Consider the following 26,133-nt stretch of genomic DNA (forward strand, 5'->3'; position numbering starts at 1 on the left):
TTAAAACTTTTTCATACATAAAAATAGACTTTATAGATCTTTTATAATATAAAATTTTTAAATTTCTTTAACCAAAAGTTTGTTTTTTTAATATTTCTCATGTATTTTTTTTTACATACATAAAAATAGACTCCCATGAGAAAACAAAAATGGCTGTTTTATTCTTTGTTGTTAGTGTGTTTCATTCCATTAAAAAAATGATTAAAATTATTTATCTTACCACTAACCTGATGTATTTATGAAACTATAAAACTGCAGTAAAGTATTTAGATAAGTTACATTTATTATTGTTATAAGCATACCTATATATTTGTATGGATACTTTTGTATATTTTTTTGTAACTTTAATTCCCTTTCTGGTATTTCAGGAAGAAAATCCGAGCTGATATCCTCAAAAATTTTAAGTGTCTTGATGAAGAATCCTTAAATGAAGTCCTGCCCAACAAAGGCGATGTCACCATAATGAAGATCTGTACAAACAGTGGAGAAAATGCATTGATTTATTTCTTTCAAAAGAATCCCATGTTTTTTGAACTGAATAGAACATTATTTCCTACAGGTTGAATTATCGCATTTACTATTTTAAAAGAATAAGGAGGAGGATTTATATGACAAATCCCGCCCCTCTACCATTTTTTTTGTTATTTATTTAAATTTAAAAAATTGAGCATTTGTTACTATATCTAACAGAACAAAAAAAGGGTTGAAAGAAACAAATGTCCACAAATAAATGTAACTAAAGGCAAGATAAGTTACTCTTCTACTTACCTGCAAAAGTTTTTTGTGTTTTAACTTATTTTAAAACGTTTATTTAATTCAAAACAAAAATAGTGGTAAGTCTGAGTTAAAACAACAAAAAAATAAACCCTTTTAGTTGGATCTTTGATAATCACTAAAAAAAAAAAATTAAACGAAATTCTGATACTATTACATTTTCACATGATTGGTAAAAATCGTTGGATGTGCTGCTTTTTAATTTTTGATTTTTGTGTGATTATCAAAGCTCCATGTGCAGTACTTATGGACAGACATTTTTTTTTTTTTTTTCGTTTTAAAAGAATAATGTGGATACTAGTTTTGTTTTGAACTAAAAGCGCTTTAAAATGAGTTAAAATACAAACTTATCAAGATAGATACTTATCTTGCTTTTGGTAATATTTATTTGTTGCATGTATTTTTTTTTCTCTTTTTTTCATTCTGTTAGAATAACAAATTTCTAAGAAATGTTGACTAAGCTATCAATGAACCCTTTCAAGGGCTGGTCTACTAGCATTCATAACATCTGATTCATTGACTGTGTTCATATCAGTTGAAAATACATTCCTGGAATCAAATAGAACTTGAATACCTACTAGACACTATCTCCAAGTGTCTAAGATCTCTCTCTACAGGAGTTTGTCAGGACAACCTGGTATGAGGATACTTTTTTGCTACAAGTAAACTGTGACTAAATATTCAAAATTAAATTATATTTGCAGCCTAAATAAGATCTCCTTATGGCTAACCCATACTGGCTTTTACGGGGAATGGTACACTTTCTCTAAGTGATGTTACCTCAAGTAACAACACAAAGCTGGATACTACTAGATGAATTCTTGTCCTGGAATCCAGTAAGACCAAAAGACCACAAGAAAGATACACTATAAAATATTTAAATGGTCAATTGGGGAAAGAAAAATTATGTTCTCAACTTTTTTACTAACTTAGTGTTTGAGATGTAAAGGAGAAATTTAATGAAACATTCAAATATGTATTTCATATAGAGATCAAGTGTTAGCCCATAGAATTTCTAAGAACTTCAACTGAAGTATTTAAAAAAAAAAAAAAAAGAGAGATAGGCAACTACTGGTGACATTCTTGTTAGAATGATAGACAGATCTTGTGAGGGAAGAGGTCAGTGTAAAGACTGTCATCTACCTCGGTTCCATAATGATGCCATTTTCTCAAGAAATGATTAAAGCTGAACATTGCATTTGTGTTGCTTTCACATGGCTGTGCCAATGATTGTGTGACAGGAGAGAAATCTCACTGGCCACCAAAAGGGTATATCTACTAGCTGACTGTCAAGACCTCTACTACGAATCTGAAACCTGGTACATGAAGCTTGCCAACCAATAGAAGCTTAAATTATTTAGCAATAACTCTCTTCATAGTATCCTGCATTGTTGTTGCATCGATCTAGCGCTAGTAACTAGTCTTTATAAATTAACTAATCTGAGACCATGCTCTTCTGTAGTGTTGCAATATCTTCATTGCCAAGAAGACAAATTGATCCTAGATATTATCCTTCCATCTCAAATTAATACAAACGTATTGGTGGGCAGCTGAAAGCCTGAAGAACTATCATTCAAGGAGAACCTCTGCAAAATTTGCAGCCTGCAAGTTGTTTTTCATCAATGATATCTCAGCTGTGCTCGTGCATGTCTGCCAAACATAAGTTGCTCTGGTCAGAGACGCTATACAGGTGATGGAGAAAATGAAGTTGATCTGCCCAGCATGAATGTTACACCAAGCACAAGAATGAGGTATCGCTTGGTTCAGTCCTAGGCATGACTTCCTCTTTTTGGGAGGGTGCGTTTATTGCTGATCATTTGAGGCTCCTATATAGAAATGGTAACTTGACCTTTGTTGGCAACTTTTGTACCCAATCAGAGTGCTCCCTCGAGGAGAGCTGGTGCTCACCACCATCTGCACTTGTGCCAATTTTTTCTGTTGTAAGAAATCAGTAAATCCACTTATATCAAAACCAGAGCTTCCGATTAAACACCAAATTTTAAGATTATGATTTTTAAATCAATATGTTCAAATTTTAGATCGACAATGTGTTAGTTTCTATGTAAAATTAATATACAATGATCTCCTGGAGTTGATACATTCTGAGAACATCTTCACTCCGTAAAATGTTTTTTTTTGTCTATATTAAATTTTTAAAAAATTCAAGAAAAATTTATTTGATGTACAGAAATTATATAAATTGATGAAATAGTTTTATTTTTATAAAGAAAATCATTTTTAAGTGAGTAATGGGAATTCATAGGCATTATAACATAAATTTTGTATAAGGTATCGTTGAGTTATCTCCTTTTGTTTCTTGAGATATTTTTCAAAATGGTGGGTGAGAAAGTCACTTCTAATACTCATAAAATTTAATTTCCCTATTTAGAAATAAAACTACTTGATTAATTTATGTGATTTTTGGAATATGATATTTTTCTTTCATCACAGGTACATACAGATTTTTCTTTATTTTTGTTTTTTAATATAAGGAAAATTCTGAACAAAAATCACTTTTTATTTGTTTTGGAAAAAAATATTAAGATTACTACAAAAACTAAAACTTAACCAAAAATATTAAATTTAATAGATAATGGACACATTTTAATTTGGAAATTAATATTTTAAAAATTTCAGTAAAGTAAGCAATGCTAACTATATGTGTAACAAAAATATACTCAGATTCATGCGTGATTACAGAATTCATCTTTTTCTTTTCAGTCTATCTTTTATGGAAGCACCCTCAAATAATGCTTTCTTTTACAACATGGCCACCTGTATTTGAGAAGTTAGCTGGTGGTGCAAGTAAGTGAGGAATTTAATTTTTTTCAGTATTTGGGTTATAAATACTTATTTTATTGGCAGCTGGGAAGAAAAGTTCAACAGAAGTCATCATACTGATGTTAAACTCAGCAGCAGATTCATTTTGATCTATTAAGATTAACAGTTATACGTGTATAGACTATTGCATCATAATGGTGACATGAGGCAACTTACAGTAATTGTTCAAAATTTGTAAACTTTTTTTTTCTCCGTTTTTCTTTATATTCTCTCCTTTCTTTTTGCTTTGTTTCTCGCTTTTTATTTTCTTTTTTTTTTCTCTCTCTCTCTCTCTCTTTCTTTCTTTCTCTTTTTGTTGTGGAGCTATGAAATCAATGACTGTAGCTTTCTTTCTCTTTTTGTGGTGGAGCTATGAAATCAATGACTGTAGCTTCATACAGAGATGTAACCCCACCTTCCCCAAAAAGAGATTACCTGAAGACTGTAGGTGGTTATCCATGATGCATTAGGATGGGATCATAGTGACTCAGCTGTTCTTCCACTTCAACTAGACAGAAGATTGAGGAGGCTTGATTCAATCACTCATCTGATCATGTCATCCACTAATATCTATAAGTTCATTCCAACCCGTATTATTCAAAAACTCCAAACTTTATTTCTCCATTTTATTTTCTTCCCAAATGGATGCTGAGGGTCAGTCATGTTGAGAACAAAGAAAATTATCTATGCCAACATTTCTCAACCCATGGCTCACTAAGGGGGCCACAAGCCTTCGATTAGGGAGCTATAAGAGGACGTTAGAAAAATGTAAATCAAAATGCAAAAACTTGCAATGTATAATTAAGGTGACAAGACTTTAGCCATGAAAAAGTTTTTTTTTATGTACAGTGAAACCTCTAAATACAAAAGTAATTGGTTCCGGCTTCGCTTTCATATCTTGAAGATGTTTTACATGTAAATCATCTGTTTCAAGCCCTATGAAAACACTCATTAAATTTTATAATAAACATAAACCAGAATTAAATAAAAGTTAAATAATACCCAACCTAACCATTAAATAAAGTAGATATTAGAATAATGCAATAAAAATAATTTGTAATATGAAAATGTGGAATCTTATTTTTCAAGTGAGGCGATGTCTGAACTTTACAAAACGCTTAAAATTAATTTTTATTTTTCAATTTCTAATTTCTAAGATGTTGATGGTTTGAAAATGGAATGACACTTATGTCAAGTTTGGATTCGCAAATGTTATTTGAGATGGCATGGAATGCGTGCAATGTCTATATTGCTCAGTGGTAATGTCAAATTCATCACTACGTCCTTCTAAACATTCAAACTATCGTGACAAGATGCATCCCCAAAGGAAGAATGATAGTATTGATGCGCTGTCTTCAAAACGTGCATGATATAACTGAAGCAACACTTCCCAAATTTGGATTTGGTCCAGAAGAAAAACATGCTCTAAAATTGAGCTATGGAGTGACATACTGAATTGTGAAGTGCAAGAAACCACACACTATTGATGAGAAAATTATCAAGGTAAAATGGAATTGATGACCAGATCAGATGTAAATAAAAAGATCCAGCAAATTTCGTTTTTAATTCACTAGGAAAAGATGAAGGAAGAATTTTTGTTTTGCAATACAGTGCCAACCACAATGACAGCAACAGACGTCAAAGCCATCATAGACATTGAAGTTAAAGGACTTGGCTGGCAGAATTTCAAGTACATCTGTACTGATGGTGTTCCAGCAATGATTGGCATCATAGAAGGGTTCATCACACTTATCAAGAAAGAATGGCCAGACATGATGTCTTCCCACTTCACTACACCGATATGCTCTTGCATCATAAATTCTATCGCTACATTTGTTGGAAGTTATAGATGTCATGGTCAAAGTCTATGAGACAGTGTCTAGTAGGCATTCAAGTTCTGTTTTTATCAGAATGATTCCAGGAATGTATTTTCAACTGGTATGAACACAGTCAGTGAATCAGATGTTATGCATGCTGGTAGACCAGCTCCTGATAGGGTTCATTGATAGCTTAGTCAACATTTCTTAGGAATTTGTTATTCTAACAGAATGAAAAAGAAAAAAAAATACATGCAACAAATAAATGTTACCAAAAGCAAGATAAGTATCTATCTTGATAAGTTTTTGTATTTTAACTCATTTTAAAGCACTTTTAGTTCAAAACAAAACTAGTATCCACATTCATTCATGCAAAGACGAAAAATCAGCTGCTCTTCTAGCTAGCAAAATGGGAGCATAACATATGAGACCTCTGTTCTACATCAAAGTTTGTTGATTATTGAGGAGGAAATGCCTTTCTCGACTGTATGAACTCTGTATGGAAGCAAAACTTTTTCTATGAGAGAACGAAAACTATTTCCATGTGCACATCAACAATGAAGAGCTTGTCACACCTACCTGACCAATATTTTTAGTTGATTCAACAAAATGAACCAATCCATACAAAGCTGTCATGTGACAATCAGTGGCATTCAAGACAAGCTTGGCAAACTGTCTGCTCAAATTAAAATCTGGAAGGCATGAACCAAGTTTGGGTCCACAGCCTAATTTCCTTTTTGGACGAGCATTGGCCAAAGCAGAGGATTGAACTTCCTTGTTGTTGTATGACTGGACATATCAAAATTCTTTCTGTTGAGTTCAAATCTTATTTTGATGAAGTACCACTGGATGTTTCATGGCACAGAGATTCTTTCAACACTGAAATTGAACTTACTGAAAATTAAGTTGGAGAGTTTAAGATTTCTAAAGCAATGAAGCTGGCCTTCAGTAACAAAGTAACATCTTCTGGTTGCCTGTTCAGGATGCGTATCCCCCACTAAACAAGAAGGCACTTGTAATGCTTATATCATATAATTTGCTACAACATATCTTTGTAAATGTGGATTTTTGGACTTGGCGACCATTAAATTGAAGTCCAGAAACCATCTTGATGTTAGGAACAATATTCACCTTGTTGTGTCCATGATTGAGCTGGACATAAGAGACCTTGTCACACGAGATCAAGAGCAAGTGTGTCATTTTCAGCAAAATTTTAATTTTGATTTATAATTTTAGAGTAACTAAATAAACAACATAAAACAAAACCTGCATTTTGGGTTGTTGTTTTTTTTTTTTGAAGTGCAGGGGCCATGATTGTTGAGATACTTGGTAAGGGAATCATGGGTCATTAAAGGGTTTCTTTTTTTTTGTTTTTAAAAAGTAATATATTTTGAGAGTAACATCACTGGTGGGGTGCTTCCTTGAAGTGCTCTGTTGTCCTGTTTTTAGTTATGATTGTACCCTCTGAAATTTCTGGATGAAGTACGGAATAAGAATCCTAACCAACTTCACTGCGAAGAAAGAAACAAAAAGAACAGATTTCAGTTAACACTGGTTTGACCACAATCTTCATATACACACATGGCCTCTGTAAACAAATTTAAAATAACCAACTTGTTTGGATTTCTGCGGCCACAAGTGTGTTTTTTTCTTTTTTTGTATATATTTACACAGCATTTTAATAAAATTATTCAAACCAAACTTTTTAAGGACAGGCATTCCAACCAGGGTGTTTTATCTTTTGCAGAATAGGATTTTCCCCACATTAAAACTGATGTAGTAATTGAGAATTTAGGATGCTGATCTCTCCTGTAGGGGAGTCAGTGAAGGAGAAATTCTTCTAGACTGAGACACTATGCATAATAAAATTTAAAATATAAGAAACAAGTATAAACAAGCGAGATTTGAAAAATACATTTTATTTACAACATTTCTTTTTATAAAGATGAAGTGTAATAGCACACCATACAAATCTTTTTATAACTTTCATTTCTTTATATAAAAAAAGAAATTTGCTATTTGCTTACCTACCTGCAAGGGCAAATTAAATACAAGGTAAATTTTTAATGTAAAGAAACGAAACTTATTCAAAGAAAATGCTTTTAAATAAATGGATGCTATACAGAAATAGTATTTTCTGAATGTCTTTCATGCCACAGGAATTCCTTCCGATATTAATCCGAGATCTACAACCATTTGTAAAAATCCAAACAAGTTGGTTATTTTAAATTTGTTATTTTAAATTTGTTTATAGAGGCCATGTGTTTGTACGAAGGTCCTGGTCAAACCAGTGTCGACAGAAATTTGTGCAATTCATATGCACTCACAATTCATTTAATTTGCAAGTAGGTAATGCTGTTCTATCCATTCAATTATAAATAGATTGTCTTTTGAAATCTATTGCCACACATCTTTGAAAAGACTCTATCCACTTGCTGCTGTATTTTTAAAAAAATTTTCAAACATTAAATTTTTTCAATACCTCATACAATTTTGGCTTCTTAGATTTTTCGTTATTGATCACATGATGGGTATCATAAGATTAAATTCAAATTTAATATTTAAAAAAATATTAATAGTTGTTAAAGTTAATGCTTTAAAAAAATAAATATTGAATTGTATTGAAGATGCACATAGAAAAAAATGCACTCTATATAAAACATCAGTTTTGGTTGTGAAAATCTGAAAAAGTCAGTTATATTATGTGTTTCTGCCATTAAAAAGTTTTCTTTAAATAATTTTAAGTTTTTAAAATTATGTATTTTTCAAATTGGTCTTGTTTATACTTGTTGCTTATATTTGTGATTTTATTATGCATAAAAATTGCCTCATTCTAGGATTTCTCCTTCACTGACTGCCGACAGGAGAGATCAACATCCTAAATTCTAAATTATTATGTTGGGTTTTAATGTAGGGAAATCCTGTTCCCCACAAAATATTTTGTAAATAATATAACTCATTTTTATTATTATTTTTTTTCTTAATCAAAAATATCAATCCAAAGTGCCTCATTTTGGGGAGCTTGTTCCTCTCAAAATAGAACACCATGGTTAGAATGCCTGCCATTAAATATTTTTTTTTTAAATAGTTTTATTAAAAAGTTTTGTAAACACCACCGCATTTATATTTGCCCTCTATCGCCCCCACAACAGTGGAGTTACTGTCTTTAAGAGTATATCAGAAAAAATTGACCACATCCTGTCTGCTCATCCCTCGGCTAACATTCACATTTGCGGTGACTTCAATGTCAATAATGTGGAATGGCTGACCCACTCAAATAAGATTGATGAGGAGGGGAGGTTCTGTCATGATTTTGCCATTGCCTATGACTTCACTCAGATTCTCCGCGAGCCCACCCGTGTGCCCGATAGTACCGGTCAGTTCGCAAGCCTCCTAGACCTTTTTCTATCCACTTCCTCTGAGCTATGCTCATGTTCCGTTCTATCTCCTCTGGGATCCTCCGACCAACGGGTCGTATCAGTTAAAATAAAAATGAAATATAATAAATCTACAGACGTACCTCTCCACCGTACTGTATACCGATACTCTATGGCAGACTGGTATAGCTTCCGTACATTCATATCTGATCTCCCTCTCCATTCCATGTTTAAAAAGGATGTGTCCTCTATAGTATCAGACCTGACCGAATGGTTACTTGTAGGCATAGGCCAATTCATACCATCCAAAAAATTCCAACAAAAACCTAACAGCCAGCCATGGTTCTCCCCCGAATGTGCTGCTGCCATCACACACAGTAATCACTTTTTCCATAGCTACCAACGTAATAGATGCACTGAAACTAAAGCTGCTTTCAGAACCGCCAGTAACCATTGTAAAAGAGTGATAAAAAATGCAAGAGAACTATATGCGCAATCCGTTAAGTCCAAAGTAGCTGAGCAGCGGCTTGGTTCCCACCAGTTCTGGGAAATAGCAAACAGGATCTTGAACAGAAACGTGCGCTCTATCCCAACCATTATCAATGGACCAGAGGTCATCTCGACAGCATCCGACAAGGCCAAACTATTTGCCAAGAACTTTGCGGCAAATTCTACCCTGTGTGACGAAGGCCATCAACTCCCCATATTCCCTCCTATAACAGACAACACGCTATGCAACATACAAATATCTGTGCGTGAGGTCACCAAGCTAATCAAGAACCTTGACTCCAGTAAAGCAACTGGTCCCGATGGTATTCCAATTATAGTGTTAAAAAAATTACAACCAGAACTTGCCCCCATACTTTCCAAACTGTTTAAGCATTGCCTTAAGGAAAAGTGCTTTCCAACACCCTGGAAAACTTCATCAGTATGCCCTGTATTTAAGAATTCAAGTGATAAGTCATCCCCCTCTCACTACAGACTAATAAGTCTCCTGTGTGTCATGAGTAAGTTGCTGGAATCCACAATAAATAGAGAAGTAGTCAACCACCTCAGCAGAAATAACCTTCTTAGCGACACGCAATATGGTTTCCGCTCTGCTAGATCTACAGCAGATGTGCTAACGGTTATATCTCATAGGATTAGCGAATCTCTCGACAAAGGCTTCATTTCTAGGGCAATTGCTCTTGACATATCAAAGGCCTTCGATAAGGTTTGGCATAAAGGCCTACTACACAAGATTTCCAGCTATGGTATAACTGGAAATGTTTTCTCGATCATTAAATCATTTCTCTCTGATAGGCTCATAAGAGTAGTGGTTGATGGGCAGAAATCAGAGGCCCACAGTATTAATGCTGGAGTCCCTCAGGGGTCAATCCTTGTCCCAACTCTCTTCCTGATCTACATCAATGATCTCCCTAAACACATACTTAAATCTTTCGTTGACATCTATGCTGATGACATGACCATCTATGGCAACACATCAAAGGCCGTAAATGATGATGTTCTCTCTGATTCTCTCTCCTCTGATCTTGAGCGCGTGGTACAGTGGGGAAAGAGGTGGCTGGTTACCTTTAATGCATCTAAGACCAAGCTCCTATCTCTACCTCATAAACGCTCTGATCCCCATCTGGCATCAATTGAAATGGATGGCTTTCGTCTAAGTGAGGCCCCAGGATTTGATAAGCTCCTGGGTTTGACCTTTACACCTGATCTTAAATGGAACACATACATCAAGTCTGTAGCCAAGGTCGCTGGGAAAATGGTGGGATCCTTCTACCGCTCCAGAAGATATCTCATTAATGATGCAATTCTCTATCTATATAAGAGCTAAGTACGTCCAAGGATGGAATACTGCTGCCACATTTGGGCGGGGGCTGCAAAAAACTACCTATCCTGCCTTGACGGAGTACAAAATAGACTCCGTGGCTTAGTGGGGGATACCCTTTTCTCTACCCTGCAACCTCTTTCCCACAGAAGAGACGTAGCGAGCCTGTCATTGTTCTATCGTTATTTCCATGGCAGGTGCTCGTCTGAGCTCCATTCTCTGGTCCCCCCTCGCCAATCTTTTTCAAAAAACACCCGACTAGCTGAAACCACCGTCAATAATTTTCCCTACTCCCTATCTGTGCCTAAATCAAAGCGTAGATACCATGAACAAAGCTTCTTTCTTAGAACTGCACACCTGTGAAACTCTGTTCTGCTTGCCTGTTTCCCTCCCGACTTCAACCTGGATGTCTTCAAGTCCAACACAAACAAATTCCTGATGAACCGCCCCCCCCCCAAGTAATGACACCTTATCAATTCTCCAATACTATTGCTACACTATCCCTTTGATTACTGTACACACAATAACCCTTATCCCTGAGTGACCACTGGGCCTTGATAAGTGGTGAACTCCATGTAAAAAAAAAAAAAAAATATATATATATATATATATGAACACACTCTAAATAAAATGTTAATCTTGGTCATGAGTAAATATTATAACTCGTTTGTAACCTTATTTTATTTTTTAATAAAAATATCAATCCCCTAAATAGTTTTAATCCCGTAAATTGGTTTAAATGGTTTTATTAAAAGTTTTTGTAAACATATAAGAAAAAATGCACTCTTGGTCACAAAAACATAAACAAGTTGGTTATTTTAAATATGTTTACAGAGGCCATGTGTGTGTATGAAGGTCATGGTCAAATCAGTGTTGATCGAAATCTGTTCTTTTTATTTCTTTCGTTGCAATAAAATTGGTTGGGGTCCTTATTCCCTACTTTGTCCAAATTCTCTTTAAAGAATAATGTTTTTAAAAAGTAATGTATTCTAAGAATAATTCTATGAATATAAATAATTATCCTACCTATAGAATTTTATTTGACAACTTTATTCTCATAGATGGTTGATATGCCGTAAACGAAACGAAACCAAACGACCATCAAAAGCCTTCGACAAGGTATGGCATAAGGGCCTACTTCACCAGATTTCCAGCTACGGTATAACTGGAAATATTTTCTCAATCATTAAATCATTTCTCTCCGATAGGCTCATAAGAGTAGTGGTAGATGGACAAAAATCAGAGGCCTGCAGTATTAATGCTGGAGTCCCTCAGGGGTCAATCCTGGGCCCAACTCTCTTCCTGATCTACATCAATGACCTCCCTAAACACATACTTAAATCATTCGTTGACGTCTATGCTGATGACACGACCATCTACGGCAACACATCAAAGGCTGTTAATGACAAAGTTCTCTCTCCTCTGATCTCGAGCGCGTGGTTCAGTGGGGGAAGACGTAGCTGGTTACCTTTAATGCATCTAAGACCAAACTCCTATCCTTACATCATCAACGCTCTGATCCCCATCTGGTATCAATTGGGATGGATGGCTCTCGTCTGGGAGAGGCCCCGTGTTTTGACAAGCTTCTGGGTTTGACCTTTCCTCCTGATCTGAAATGGAACACGTACATCAAGTCTGTTGCCAATGTCGCTGGAAAGATGGTGGGATCCTTCTACCGCTCCAGAAGATATCTCACTACTGATGCAATTCTCTATCTATATAAAAGCCAAGTACGTCCAAGGATGGAATACTGTTGCCATATCTGGGCAGGAGCTGCTAAAAACAGCCTATCCTGCCTTGACAGAGTACAAAATAGACTTCATGGCTTAGTGGGGGATGCCCTTTTCTCTACCCTGCAACCTCTCTCCCACAGAAGAGACGTTGCGAGCATATCCTTGTTTTATCGTTATTTCCATGGCAGGTGCTCGTCTGAACTCCAATCTCTGGTCCCCCCTCGCCAATCTTTCACGAAAAACACCCGTCTAGCTGAATCCACTGTGAAAAATTTCCCCCACTCTTTATCTGTGCCTAAAATCAAAACGTGGATTCCATGAACAAAGCTTCTTTCTTAGAACTGCATGCCTGTGGAACTCTGTTCCGTCTGCCTGCTTCCCACCTGACTACAACTTGGATGTGTTCAAGTCCAACGTTAACAAATTCCTAATGAACCGCCCCCTTAAGTAAACACTTCATCAAATCTCCACACTAAAGCAATGTACTTGCAATAACCCTTATCCCTGAGTGGCTTACGGACCTTGATAAGTGGTGACCACTGTGTAAAAAAAAAAAAAAAAAAAACTTTCTTTTTTTATTTTTCTGACATTCTTTCTCCTTTACCTTCTTTCATTTTCTCTTTCAATTTCAGAACCTCCTCTTTCCACATATTTTCATTTTATTCTAAATTGCTTCAGCTGTAGAAATTCAAAGAAATGGTTGCTTTAACACTTGATGTAACTTGATTCAAATGAAGTATAAAATTTATTTTTTAGACAATCTGTATCATGTAATTGATCTTTAGCTCTGTAATCAGTTGCACAAATGACTCAACCTTAATCTAAAACATCATGGTGCCTGACAAAGATTTGTTTCAAAATATCTGAAAGCAAACTTTTATTGGATTTTCTTTTCATCAGAAAACAACAAAATTTTGATTGTTTTAATTTCTGCTTTCAGGTTTAATGCTTCCTGGGTTAGTAATCAAAGGTGAAATTCATCCATGGACATTTAAGCACGTCGAAAAGGGAGCTTCCTGTACTATCAATCTCCGAGGAAACTTGTAAGTAATCTAATAATAAACACGGAGCCATGACATTTTTCAATTATTACCGTAATAATAGCCTTGGCATGGTTGAAAACATGATGGAAAGTGGTTTTCTTTGATGGAAGAGGTATGGGAGCAGAAGCGCTGATTCTTTTGTTGTTCTGTGTTCTAAGTGGTTGGATCCATCTCTGCAGACTTTTGGTTAGCTTCTCTTTGGAACATTCTTTGTGCAACATATCTTTGTTGTTTACATTTGTTAAAAACTATGTATATTTTAAACAAAAACTTTGTCATTTATTTTTAAGTGACAATATTTTCATTTTAAACATGTCTAGTTTGTATTTTTATTTTATATACAGATACATTATTTATGGAAAGGGAAAAAGAGAAGCAGAATAGGTTTATTTTCAGCTTCTTCTAAGAAACTCCTCTCTTTTGTTTTGCTGACATCTGTTTGTGATTCTTCTGACTTTATCTCATGTTGTTATCCCTCTCTTTCCTCTCTATCTCTTATCTGACATGATAATTACTTATTCAAAAATCAATTGTTTGTAACTCAACTCACATAGGTCAAATAATAAAAATAGGGGTAATTGTTCTGTATTTATCCTCATATATATCTAAAGGCCTCCTTTTCATTGACTATGGCATTATAATTCATCCACTTATAATGTTGAGTATTTAATAAGAAAGCATCAGCATGTAACATTTTTTTTTAGTTTTTGGTATGATTCTACTAAGAATAAACTTCAATCTCTCATCCCAATAGTAAACATGTTAAACATTATGCCAAATATGCAGGTCAATATATGTATTAACATGCTTATTTGGCATAATGGTTAGTGTTCGCTGTTGGGCTGATATATATATTTCCTAGTATTTACTTCAACAATGGCACGGAGATTCTTACAGTTTAGAAAGGATTGCATGACTGGTACATTGGATCTTAACTCAGACTGAAATCGACTTTTTTTTAATTTTATTTATTTTTTTTTTTTATTGCATTTTCACCCCAAACAAGGCACATTGCCACTTTGTTGTAGGGGGCTACTATCAGGTACATAAGCATCATGGGTACTGTGTAGGGAGTTGGGTAGCAAGATGTCTGTTCACGTTACACTTGAACTTCTGCATGTCAGTACAGTTGGGGAAGCAGGGACCTGGAAGGGAATTCCAAAGTCTAGTGGTTCTGGGGAAGAAACTGCTGGAGTAAAAGGCTCTCGTACATCTAGGGATCTCTGTGAAGAGGTGGGATTTTACTGCTTGTTGGGTTTGTTAGAGGTATTTACGTCGAAGGAGCACAAGTGCTTGTAGTTCGTCAGAGCATTCACCATTAAAGTACTTGTAGAACAGGCAGAGGGATGCAACATTTCGTCGATGGGACAGAGGCTGAAGTTTAGATGACAGCTATCAGATTGGCGACTCTCTTTTGAAACTTGTCTAGGAGCAAGAGACTAGTGGCAGATGCACCAACCCAAATATGACAACAATACTCAATACATGGGCGAATGGTGGCCTTATAGAGGTATAGGATACTTTCAGGCGTTAATAGCTTTCTAGCACGGAAGAGAGAACCCACCTTCTTCGCAGCGGTCCTGGCAATGTTCTCAATGTAATTGTTCCAACTCATGTTTCCTGTGAACATTAGGCCAAGGAGTTTAAAAGATGCACTTTCAGATAAAGAGTCATTGGCCATTGGTGGTAGGGAAGGTTTCTTGTAATTATTGAAGGAAACAAGTTTAGTTTTGGCAGTATTGAATGTGACCATCCATTTTTTGATCCATTCCACTACGGATCGGAGGTCATCCTCTAGTGTTTCTGACATTTCTTTAGATATGTGTTCATTTGTTTTCCTGTCGTGTCTGTTATAGAGCGTGGTGTCGTCAGCATATATACCCATCTCACAGACAATTTTGTCAGGAAGGTCATTTATGAATATTAGGAATAACAGAGGTCCAAGGATAGACCCTTGAGGCACTCCCACATTTATATCATATTGTTTAGATGTACGACCGTCAAAGACAACCTGGATTTTTCTTTTCTCTAAGAAGGATTTAATTATGTTATGTATTCTTCCAGTGATGCCATATGATCTGATTTTCTTGAGAAGACTCTCATGCCATACCCTGTCAAAAACCTTAGATATATCTAGAGCTACTGCTCTATCCTCCCCCGCTTTATCCAGTGAATGGTATATACGTTCTGAGATTAGTTAGGATGTCTGCTGTGGAACAGGCTTGCCTTAATTCATATTGTTGGTCAGTAAGAAATTTAGCATCTGTAAGGTGATGGACTAGAGCTTGGTTGATTATGGTCTCAAATATTTTGACGAAAAGTGGGAGGAGGCTAATGGGGTGATAATTTACTGGGTCAGTTCTTTTGCCAGAATTCTTGAAAACTGGTACTACAGAACCAGTTCAAATTTAATTGGATTTATTGCACGCACTTGAACAGTAATGCCATTGATAAAGATACGAACTGTGTTTAGTTATGGATTGGGGTAAGGAATGGCTTGTTTCGTTTAATTCTGTCAAGATTCAGCTATTGTCTTTCAATCGCAAGCATGTTCCTTTTGTTCCTGAGATTCTTATGAATGGCTCTGCTCTTGATGAGAAATCGACACTAAAATTTCTTGGATTTTCTTTCTCATTAAATCGTACTTGAATTTCATATATTAAATCCATTGCTTTTTCTGATTCTCATAAAATCGGTTCTCTCTCTCACTCTAAACACTTTCTGACACTCGAGGCTATTTTTTATCTCTACAAATCTACTATCAAACGATGTATGGAGTACTGTTGTCATATTTGAGCTGGTGAATCTGTGTCTCATTTGAAGGTTCTTGAGAAATTGCAGAAACGTATTCGTAATTTGATTGCCCCCCCCTTCTTTTTCACTGCAACCTTTCTCTCACACACACAGACTTGATGCTGCTAGTCTCAGTCTTTTTTTTTTTTTTTTTTTTTACACAGTGATCACCACTTATCAAGGCCCGGAAGCCACTCAGGGATAAGGGTTATTGTAAGTACATAACGTTAGTGAGGAGATTTTATGAAGTGTTTAATTAGGGGGGCGGTTTATTAGGAATTTGTTAACATTAGACTTGAAGACATCCAAGTTGTAGTCCGGAGGGAAGCAGGCAGACGGAACAGAGTTCCACAGGCGTGCAGTTCTAAGAAAGAAGCTTTGCTCATAAAATCCGCGTTTTGATTTAGGCACAGATATAGACTGGGGGAAATTTTTCACAGTGGATTCAGCTAGACGGGTGTTTTTCGTGAAAGATTGGCGAGGGGGGACCAGGGATTGGAGTTCAGACGAGCACCTGCCATGAAAATAACGATAAAACAAGGATAGGCTCGCAACGTCTCTTCTGTGGGAGAGGGGTTGCAGGGTAGAGAAAAGGGCATCCCCCACTAAACCACGAAGTCTATTTTGTACTCTGTCAAGGCATGATAGGCTGTTTTTGGCAGCTCCTGCCCAGATATGGCAACAGTATTCCATCCTTGGCCGTACTTGGCTTTTATATAGATAGAGAATTGCATCAGTAGTGAGATATCTTCTGGAGCGGTAGAAGGATCCCACCATCTTTCCTGCGACCTTGGCAACAGACTTGATGTACGTGTTCCATTTCAGATCAGGAGTAAAGGTCAAACCCAGAAGCTTGTCAAAACACGGGGCCTCACCCAGACGAGAGCCATCCATCACAATTGATGTCAGCTGGGGATCAGAGCGTTGATGATGTAAGGATAGGAGTTTGGTTTTGGATGCATTAAAGGTAACTAGCCACATCTTCCCCCACTGAACCACGCGCTCGAGATCAGAGGAGAGAGAATCCGAGAGAACATCGTCATTTACAGCCTTTGATGTGTTGCCGTAGATGGTCGTGTCATCAGCATAGATGTCAACGAATGATTTAAGTATGTGTTTAGGGAGGTCATTGATGTAGATCAGGAAGAGAGTTGGGCCCAGGATTGACCCCTGAGGGACTCCAGCATTTATATTGCAGGCCTCCGATTTTTGTCCATCTACCACTACTCTTATGAGCCTATCAGAGAGAAATGATTTAATGATTGAGAAAACATTTCCAGTTATACCGTAGCTGGAAATCTTGTGAAGTAGACCCTTATGCCATACTTTGTCAAAGGCCTTTGATATGTCGAGAGCAATTGCCCTAGAAAGGAAGCCTTTGTCAAGAGATTCACTAATCCTGTGGGATATAACCGTCAGCACATCTGCGGTAGATCTTGCAGAGCGGAAACCATATTGTGTGTCACTAAGAAGGTTATTCCTGCTGAGGTGGTTTACTATTTCTCTATTTAATATTGATTCCAGTAACTTACTCATAACACAGAGAAGACTTATTGGTCTGTATTGAGAGGGAGATGACTTATCACCTGAATTCTTAAATACAGGGCAAACTGAGGAGGTCTTCCAGGGAGTCGGAAAGCACTTCTCCTTAAGGCAGCGCTTAAATAGTTTCGTAAGTATGGGAGCAAGTTCTGGTTGAAGCTTTTTTAACACTATAATTGGGATGCCATCAGGGCCAGTTGCTTTACTGGAATCTAGGTTTTTTATTAGCTTGGCGACCTCATGCACGGATATTTGTATGTTACCTAGCTTGTTCTGTGTTATAGGAGGAAATATGGGGAGTTGATGGCCTTCGTCGCATAGGGTAGAATTAGCTGCAAAGTTCTTTGCAAGTAGTTTGGCCTTGTCTGATGCTGACGAGATAACCTCTGGTCCATTGATAATGGTTGGGATAGAACGCACACTTCTGTTCAAGATCCTATTTGTTATTTGCCAAAACTGGTGGGAACCAAGCCGCTGATCAGCTACCTTGGATTTAACAGACTGGGCATATAGCTCTCTTGCATTTTTTATTACTCTTTTACAGTGGTTGCTGGCAGTCCTGAAAGCAGCTTTAGTCTCAGTGCATCTACTACGTTGGTAGTTATGGAAAAAGTAATTTCTGTGCGCGATAGCAGCAGCACATTCTGGGGAGAACCATGGCTGGCTGTTAGGTTTTTGTTGGAATCTTTTAGATGGTATGAATTGGTCTATGCCTACATTTAACCATTCGGTCAGATCTGATACTATAGAGGACACTTCCTTTTTAAACATGGAGTGCAGAGGTAAATCAGATATGAATGTACGGAAGCTATCCCAGTCAGCCATAGAGTATCGGTATACAGTACGGTGGAGGGGTACGTCTGATGGCTTCTTACATTTTGTTTTTATCTTAACTGATACGACGGAGTGGTCGGAGGATCCTAAAGGAGAATGAACGGTACATGAACATAGCTCAGGGGAAGTTGAAAGAAAAAGGTCTAAGAGGCTTGCATATTGATTGGGTGTATCGGGCACACGGGTGGGTTCGCGAACAATCTGAGTGAGGTCATAAGCAATGGCAAAATCATGACAAAACCTCCCCTCATCATCTGTCTTATTTTGTTTGTTGAAGTCACCACAGATGTGGATGTTAGCCGAGGGATGTGAAACAGTATGTGGTCTATTTTCTCAGATATCCTCTTAAAGATAGTAACTCCGCTGTTGTGGGGCCTATAGAGGGCAAATATAAATACAGTGGTGTTAGCAAGTGCAACACTGAAGCACATATAGGGTAAATTAGGATCTTCTCTAGAGATATCCCTGCCACATGGGAAGCCATCCTTAATGTAGGCACATATTCCATGCCCATGGCGATCTTGGGAGTCAGATTTAGCTGTTAAATTGGAGTATCCATTAATTATGAACTCATCTAGGGAAGTGGTCGGCCCTATTCCAGTTTCACATAGAAATAATATGTCCGGTTTCGTCTCCTGTAATTGGGTTTCAACCTCTGGAAGGTTGGAACGTAGACCCCTGATATTGGAGAAGGAGACCTGGTAGTAGGGGTCTACGCTGGAAGATGGGGTTCTAGGTTTAATCGAGTTTTTATTCTGGAGATATTTCATGTTGAGGTTTTGGGATTTGTGGAATAGGTCGGCATACTTGGTTAGAGCAGTACAGAGAGGGAAAGTAAGAGAGAAAAAGACTGGAAAAATTTTTTTTTTATTTGTAGCACACAAAAAGGTAAAGCCGTAACAATTACCCACTAGTATGGCATCGAGAGGCCCCACCAGAGACTACTGCATGGTCCAGATCCACTCACCAAATGGCAATACAGCAGTCCCAGTACTTTGCGCCTGCTGATAGGACAGCCTCCTTAGTGGTTAATCCTAGGTTCGGGTCCCTGACTATCAGGCGGATAACGTCAGCCCAGACAAAACGTTTACCTCCAGCACCCTTACTAGTGACATGGCAACAAGGACAGACAAAGACAGAAAAATATCCGACATCTCAGACTACTGGTCACCAAGTAGTACCGACCTTTAAGCAGCTTTTTCTTCACCCTTTGTCAGAAACATCACTTATTGAATGAGGACTGAATGACAAAATAGGAGAAGCGAGAGTTACTGGAGCTGCCGATAACACATCCACTGTATTATCTACTCTCCATTTAAAAAAAAAAAAAAAAAAAAAAAAAAAGGGGGGGGGGAGGAGGAGAAAGGGGAATGGGTACAAGTGACTTATATCTAAGTAGTAAGTCCGGTGCGAACTTAATAATTCATGACACTTTTGGTGATAATCTCCCCTCCCATATTAATGGGTGGAAGTTTGTCGGTTATCTATCTAGTTTGAATCATTAAAGTTTCATCTTATAATTAATTAAAATCCAATAATTAACTCTTATCAATTTGTAAAGACTGCTTAATATTAATTTACATTAGAGCTTAAATAATTATTCAAGGTTTTAGTTTCGGAGGTCTATTTTCATGAGTGACTTTCTTTGCACTGTATTATATTTCGAATGTACTTGAACATAAGGCTAACTATATAAGGTAGGATTCGAAAACAAGAAGAAAGAATTTTCAATACAGGCAAGCTTGCAGTAATAGTATATATTAAGTATACTACTTAAATAAAGTCCTAAGTTTATCTACTCTAGAGAATAATTTCCGGCATTTTTTTTTTCGTTAGTTGCCGGCATTTTGATTGTTTGTTTTCATCTTTCAGCTTTGTAGCAGGAGGGGGGGACGGATAAGACGGAATAAAGACAAAAAGACAGGAGAAATACAGACAAAATACATAAAACACGAAAAGTAAATTTAAAACAATGTAACAAAACATTTAGGATTAGTTTAGAAAAAAAAATAAATAAATAAAAAAATAAAAATAAAAAATAAAAATACTTAACGTTTTTGCACTAGAGATTCCGCCAGCGGTTTTTTTATCAACTGTTAGCTAGCATATGGCTTACTAGAGTGACAGGAGATTTCTACTTCCGGATGACTTGGTCGAGTGCCTATCTATAGAATAAAAGTCGTAACGCTTCTATGTGTAAACAATATCTAATTTACATTTTTTTTGTTAAAAAAAAAAAAAAAAAAAATTCTAGCTTTTTTTTTTTTTTTTATAAAGTCCTAAGTTTATCTACTCTAGAGAATAATTTCCGGCATTTTTTTTTTTTTTTTTTTTTCGTTAGTTGCCGGCATTTTCTAAAAATACTATTATGGCATGTATTTCTCAGAATTGTCTGATCTATTCCATGCTTTCTTTGTTCCAACTCATTTCTTTGTTCAAACTCATTAGTCAAGAGTTCTCCATCAATTCACTGTTTTAATACAGCTTCTTATTCCAGTAGCTTCTTTCCGAGAACTGCAAGGTTGCGGAATTCTCTTCCTGTTCACTGTTTTCCTTCTATCTACAACCTTGGTGTTTTTACGACTAAGGTCACTAAGCATCTTTTGTCTTTACAGTAGTCATCTTTTGTTCTTGTTAGCTCCTTACATCAAGTGGCTTCTTGCCTTGTCTCAAATGATTTCTATTAACAAAAAAAAAAACCTTCCCCAGCTATAGGTACAATAACAACTTGTATTCATCAAATCGTTTTGAATAGATATTATTTCAGCATTAAATAACACAAAAAGGTTTGAAAAGAGAGGGATAAATTTGTAAATTCAGAAGGGGGGGGGTGAGTAAATGAAAAATCAATTAGTACTTCTCAAAGATTTAAACTGAACTGCTCTTTTTTTTTTTTTTTAATTCTAACCATAACATAATCCTGAATCAATCCTAACCTAAGTTTTAGATTTAGTTTGCCAAATGTTGGTTTCATTAGATTCAAATTCTGGAGAAGCACCAATTAATAATTCATTAAGAGTTAACCATGATCAAAAATGTTTGCAGATTCATTGACTATAATCAAAAATGTTTGCAGAACTATTTATTTGTTAATGAATTAAAATAAAAAAAAAGTAAAAATATATCAATATTTTGTGTAACATTTTACTATCATCGTTTTAATTTCATTGCAGAGCTCCTGTGGCTGTTGGCCAGATGCTCATGTCTGGGAGAGACATGTATGACAGTAACATGAAAGGCAAAGGAATTAATATCATACATTATTTTGGAGATGAATTATGGTAATTATCATATATATATATATAAAAGGCAAAATGGGTGCGTAAGTTTTTGTATGTCCAATGAAGGCTTTTTTGCTGGGCTTCTTGGGGTGGGGGTTTATTATCACTTAGAACTGTTTATATACCCCCTAGATAATAATATCTAGGATTTGCAAATGTGCGTCACGTCTAGATTTATTTACATCAACTTTTACACAATTCTTGCTATTTCGGCCCCTCTCGTGTTGATTTAGCTTTTTCGTATAAAAGCGAAACTGATGTGCAACTAAAGGACAGTTCTTGGCCTACGGGTCGGGAACATCCAAAAAGCAATGGACGTTTGGTCACTGTTGGTGAAAATTGTCATATCAGACAATTGCTTTCATTTGGACACTTCCCTAATAAAGGGGAGCTGGTTTTCCCCAACACGTTGGAGAGAAACTAGACAAAGTTGGGTAAAAAACAAACCCAAAAGAACTATTCTGCAGTTAACATTAAGTGCAAAATTTAATTTCCTTTGACCTAATTAAATTCGCCACCACCTGCCAGTTTATAAACGTTAAAATGAAATTGTTTTCAATTACTTTCCATTCATGGGCAAACAATAAGTTGTCAAGTTTTTCGCCTTAACTTTCCGGGTTCGATCCTACCTACCTACCTACCTACCAAAACTTTAAAAAAAAATTTTTCCCCATTTTTTAAACAAGATTTTTAAATTTTACTTTTTCTTTTTACACCATGTTTGCTGTTTTTTTTTTGTTTTTTTTTTTTTCTGATTTTTAAAAGAAGTTTAACATAAGGTTTGGATCTAACCCCTCCCCCCAACACACACAAAAACTTTTTTTTCACTGGTTTTGTTTTTTGTTTTTGTCCGTTTTTTTTAATATTTGTTTTCGAGCCAACCTTCCTATTTTTTCTTTTTTAATCAAAAGCCCCACCCCCCACCCCTCCCAACACACACACACCTACAAACACCCAGGCAACACCGGGTAACTCCCCACTAGTTACTAATAATACTTAGCCAATAGGAGTCATCTCTATAAAACTAAGAGAGCTACCTGGCATTATACACATGGGGGCATTGATGACAAACAAAAAAAAGAGTGTATAATATCTTTCTTATAAAACTTCTCTCTCTGACAGCCCCCACTTCTACCTCCGACAGACTCTTCTTTCAATTGGTTCACTATAATATAAGGAAAAAGAAAGCTGACCTACTTTTAGTCGTTTTGAAACAACTATAGGAATGTACTAATTTGGTCCCTGGTGATCCCATGAAAATGAATATTGTAAAAATATTTGCTGACTAAACAATTTAAATCATTTACTAAAGACCTATAGTTCAGCTTCATATAAATAGTGCCGAATATACATTGGCTTGAATAAGTGACAGTTTCTGTTATAATTATTGTTTGATCTAAAAGTCTGAGAAACAATTTCTATTTGATCATTAAAATTTTATGCCAGCAAAAGAAGTGACTTCTGGGACTAAATGTGATTTACTGGTGCCCCTTCCCATTTCTTCTGCTGTATTTTCTTTTTTTCTTTTTGCTACCTTCTCACTGGTCTGCATTTTTACTATATTTTGTATCTTTTAACTGCAGTGTACTAATTTTTTATTCAATGTTATTTACTCTGTTGAATAATAGCAAATGAGTTGATGTAAAGGTTGGAGGTCATAAGAGGTTGTACTGGACGCAAATCACATAACTTTTAGTTAGTGCAATTTTAATGAGGAAGGACATGCTTGATGAGTATCCTCAGTGTGGCCAGATGTAATAAGACAAGCTGTCCACCTATTTATCTCTCTCACTCACTCACACACACAATTGGAGTGTTGCTTTGTTTTATGTGACTATCTCTCTTTTAAATATATCTTTTATATAAACATCAGTGTCCAAGTGTGTTTATTAACAACAAAAAAGAAAAACTGTATTTATGATTTTAGTGAAAATATAACCTGAGTGTATATGGAAAACCAGTTTAGTAAATTAATTATCTTTTTTTCACCATTCTAAATTTCAAAAAATTCAATCAATGTCTTATGATAAAATTTTGTACCATTAAAAAAATTTATCTGAACATGACAGTATTTTATTTTTGCCAATATATATACTGGTAGTCAAATTGAATATTGAAATGCTCATATCTTTGGCTATATGGTATAAAACTACATGAAAATTTGCAGACTATTCTATGGTTAAAATTTTATGACAATTGGTAAAAAAGAACCTATATTTTCAAACCAATAAAATATGCCCAAATTTAATTACATTTGTATATATAATGTCGTGGAAGCCAGCTTCGGTTGTCTCCCCTGTGGCCTTGTCATATTTCTTTTTAAAACTTTTGAAATCACTCCTATATATTGGGTGCAATATAATAATCAATAAAGGATTAGCTCTATAATGATAAATACGAAATATGCATAAATTAAAATATCATATTTAAGCATGGGCAACGCCGGGCAGTGTGCTAGTAGAGTATATTGATTTTTAGTCAGTTTTATTTACCAAAGTTTTTGTTTTGTTTTGTTTTAAATAGGATTTATAAAGAAAGCACTGAAATTATTTGATTTTTTTTTGTTTGTGTGTATGTAAATTCTTATTACTTTGTGCTGATAGAATATTTACTTTATTTCTTCTAGGGCTGCTGGGGACAAATCAAAACCTCCACATATACCGCAAGGTAAGTGCGCCTTTAGTATTGTCTTGAATAATGGAATCATCCAAGCTGAATAGAATTCCTATTGCATGTAGTTGTGGTCAATTATGAAGGTATGACTCCACAATCTCCCCACCTCTTACTGATTACGAATATTTCAATCGTAATAGATTATCTGAACAACAACTTACCACACCAACAGTTGAAGTCTTGTTGGTTTGATGATGTGTAACAGCAGTTCGTTCTCTCTTTTCTTCTTTTTTATTGTTGTTGTCATTTTATTAACTTGAAGAATACCTAAAATTAACTTCCCTGAACAGGACCGTTTTGCATCAATTTTATGTCCCCTTAGATGATTAAAGTTGAGATATGATACTAAACCTTGTGTCTAAAATCCTTGCTCTAATTTTGATCAAAATCCATATGATTTTGATTCTCAAAAATGTGTCAAATTTAAGACTAAACTTAAGAAGAAATTGAAATTCAAAGAATTTTGCTGTATTAATAACTATGGATCAAATTTAAAGCAAATCTGAAATATTTGAAAAAAGTTAGCAAATTAGGAAAACTTAGTTTGTTTAGAAATTTTGGAAATGCAATTTTAGGACTTTGGATCATGACATAAGTCAATAGACAAAACAGATGAGGTTGTTAAAATAGGGCAAGTAAGTTATTAGAAATTTGATAAACAAATGTTATTTGCAAAAATCTTCAAATTGGAGTTAGTGCAAAAAATGTGGATAACATAAACGATAGTTAAAAAAAAAGTACACAGAAAAAACATGGGACGACAGTAAGAAGACTTGATGAGTTTAGTTAAGCCCAATATAGACTGATGTGAGCTTGAAGCCTGTAAACATATCCACAAATATTCACAGGTAATTGAGTGACAATCAAATTCAATCTTCCCCTAACCTATTTTTACAAAAAGCAAATTGTACGTTTTCTTTCTTATGGCGTCTTCTGTATACTACCAAAGACTGACCAGGAAACAACATCAAACAAGCAACAAAAAATTGTAGTATCATTATACATCATCATATGCAGTTCAACTTCCATTTTGTATGCTGCCATGTGTTAGACAGCTTTTAGAAATGGACTACCACACTAAACTATCTCTGACCAGGTCTTTATTTATCCCTCTTTCTCTCTAGCTCATTCTTATCACTTCCTCATGTTTTTCTTGATCTTTCCTGTAAACTGAACCATATAACTCAACTGTTCTACATTTACTCTCATCCATTCTTTCAATGTGGCCATACAATTAAAGTCTCCAGTGCTGCACACATCTTCATATATTGTCCAGATTTAATCTTTTTCAGTCTTTAAAACTCATAGTGTAAATCCTTTGATTTATTTCTATACCATTTTCCATCATTGCAATCACACTAGTACCTGTTACATTGTGTGTTTCAATGGTATTACCAAGGTAACAAAAATTCTGAACAACCTCAATAACTTTGCCATCCAGATATATTCTCTCCACATCTGAATTCTCATCCATCTTCATTGTCTTGCTTTTTACATTTATATGAAACAGTAGGGTTGACTAGATTTGGAGGTCTTGGTAGACGATCTAGGAGTGAGAAAACTCTTAAATAACTGTTACTGGCAGTTGTACTCTCTGAACCATAAAATCTGAATGCTA

At 35.6% G+C, this 26,133-nt stretch overlaps 1 protein-coding gene across 9 annotated transcripts in view; it reads left to right on the forward strand.

Moving 5' to 3' along the window:
• LOC145245968 (eukaryotic translation initiation factor 2D-like) overlaps positions 1-26,133 on the forward strand; it is a 127,915-nt gene that overhangs the window by 53,314 nt on the left and 48,468 nt on the right. For 6 of the 9 annotated variants that reach the window (XM_080107751.1, XM_080107752.1, XM_080107748.1 and 3 more), the window contains exons 2-6: positions 369-559; positions 3,496-3,579; positions 13,290-13,392; positions 21,735-21,842; positions 24,469-24,509. In XM_080107751.1, coding sequence (XP_079963877.1) covers positions 463-559; positions 3,496-3,579; positions 13,290-13,392; positions 21,735-21,842; positions 24,469-24,509 — 433 coding nt within the window. In that variant the 5' untranslated portion in view covers positions 369-462. Of the gene's footprint in view, positions 1-368; positions 1,412-3,495; positions 3,580-13,289; positions 13,393-21,734; positions 21,843-24,468; positions 24,510-26,133 lie in introns of all 9 variants that reach the window. The other 3 variants (XM_080107755.1, XM_080107754.1, XM_080107756.1) reach the window with 1 other exon arrangement.

The sequence above is a fragment of the Euprymna scolopes genome, chromosome 23, assembly GCF_053919585.1.
Source record: "Euprymna scolopes isolate OS-2025 chromosome 23, ASM5391958v1, whole genome shotgun sequence".
Lineage (NCBI taxonomy): Eukaryota > Metazoa > Mollusca > Cephalopoda > Sepiida > Sepiolidae > Euprymna > Euprymna scolopes.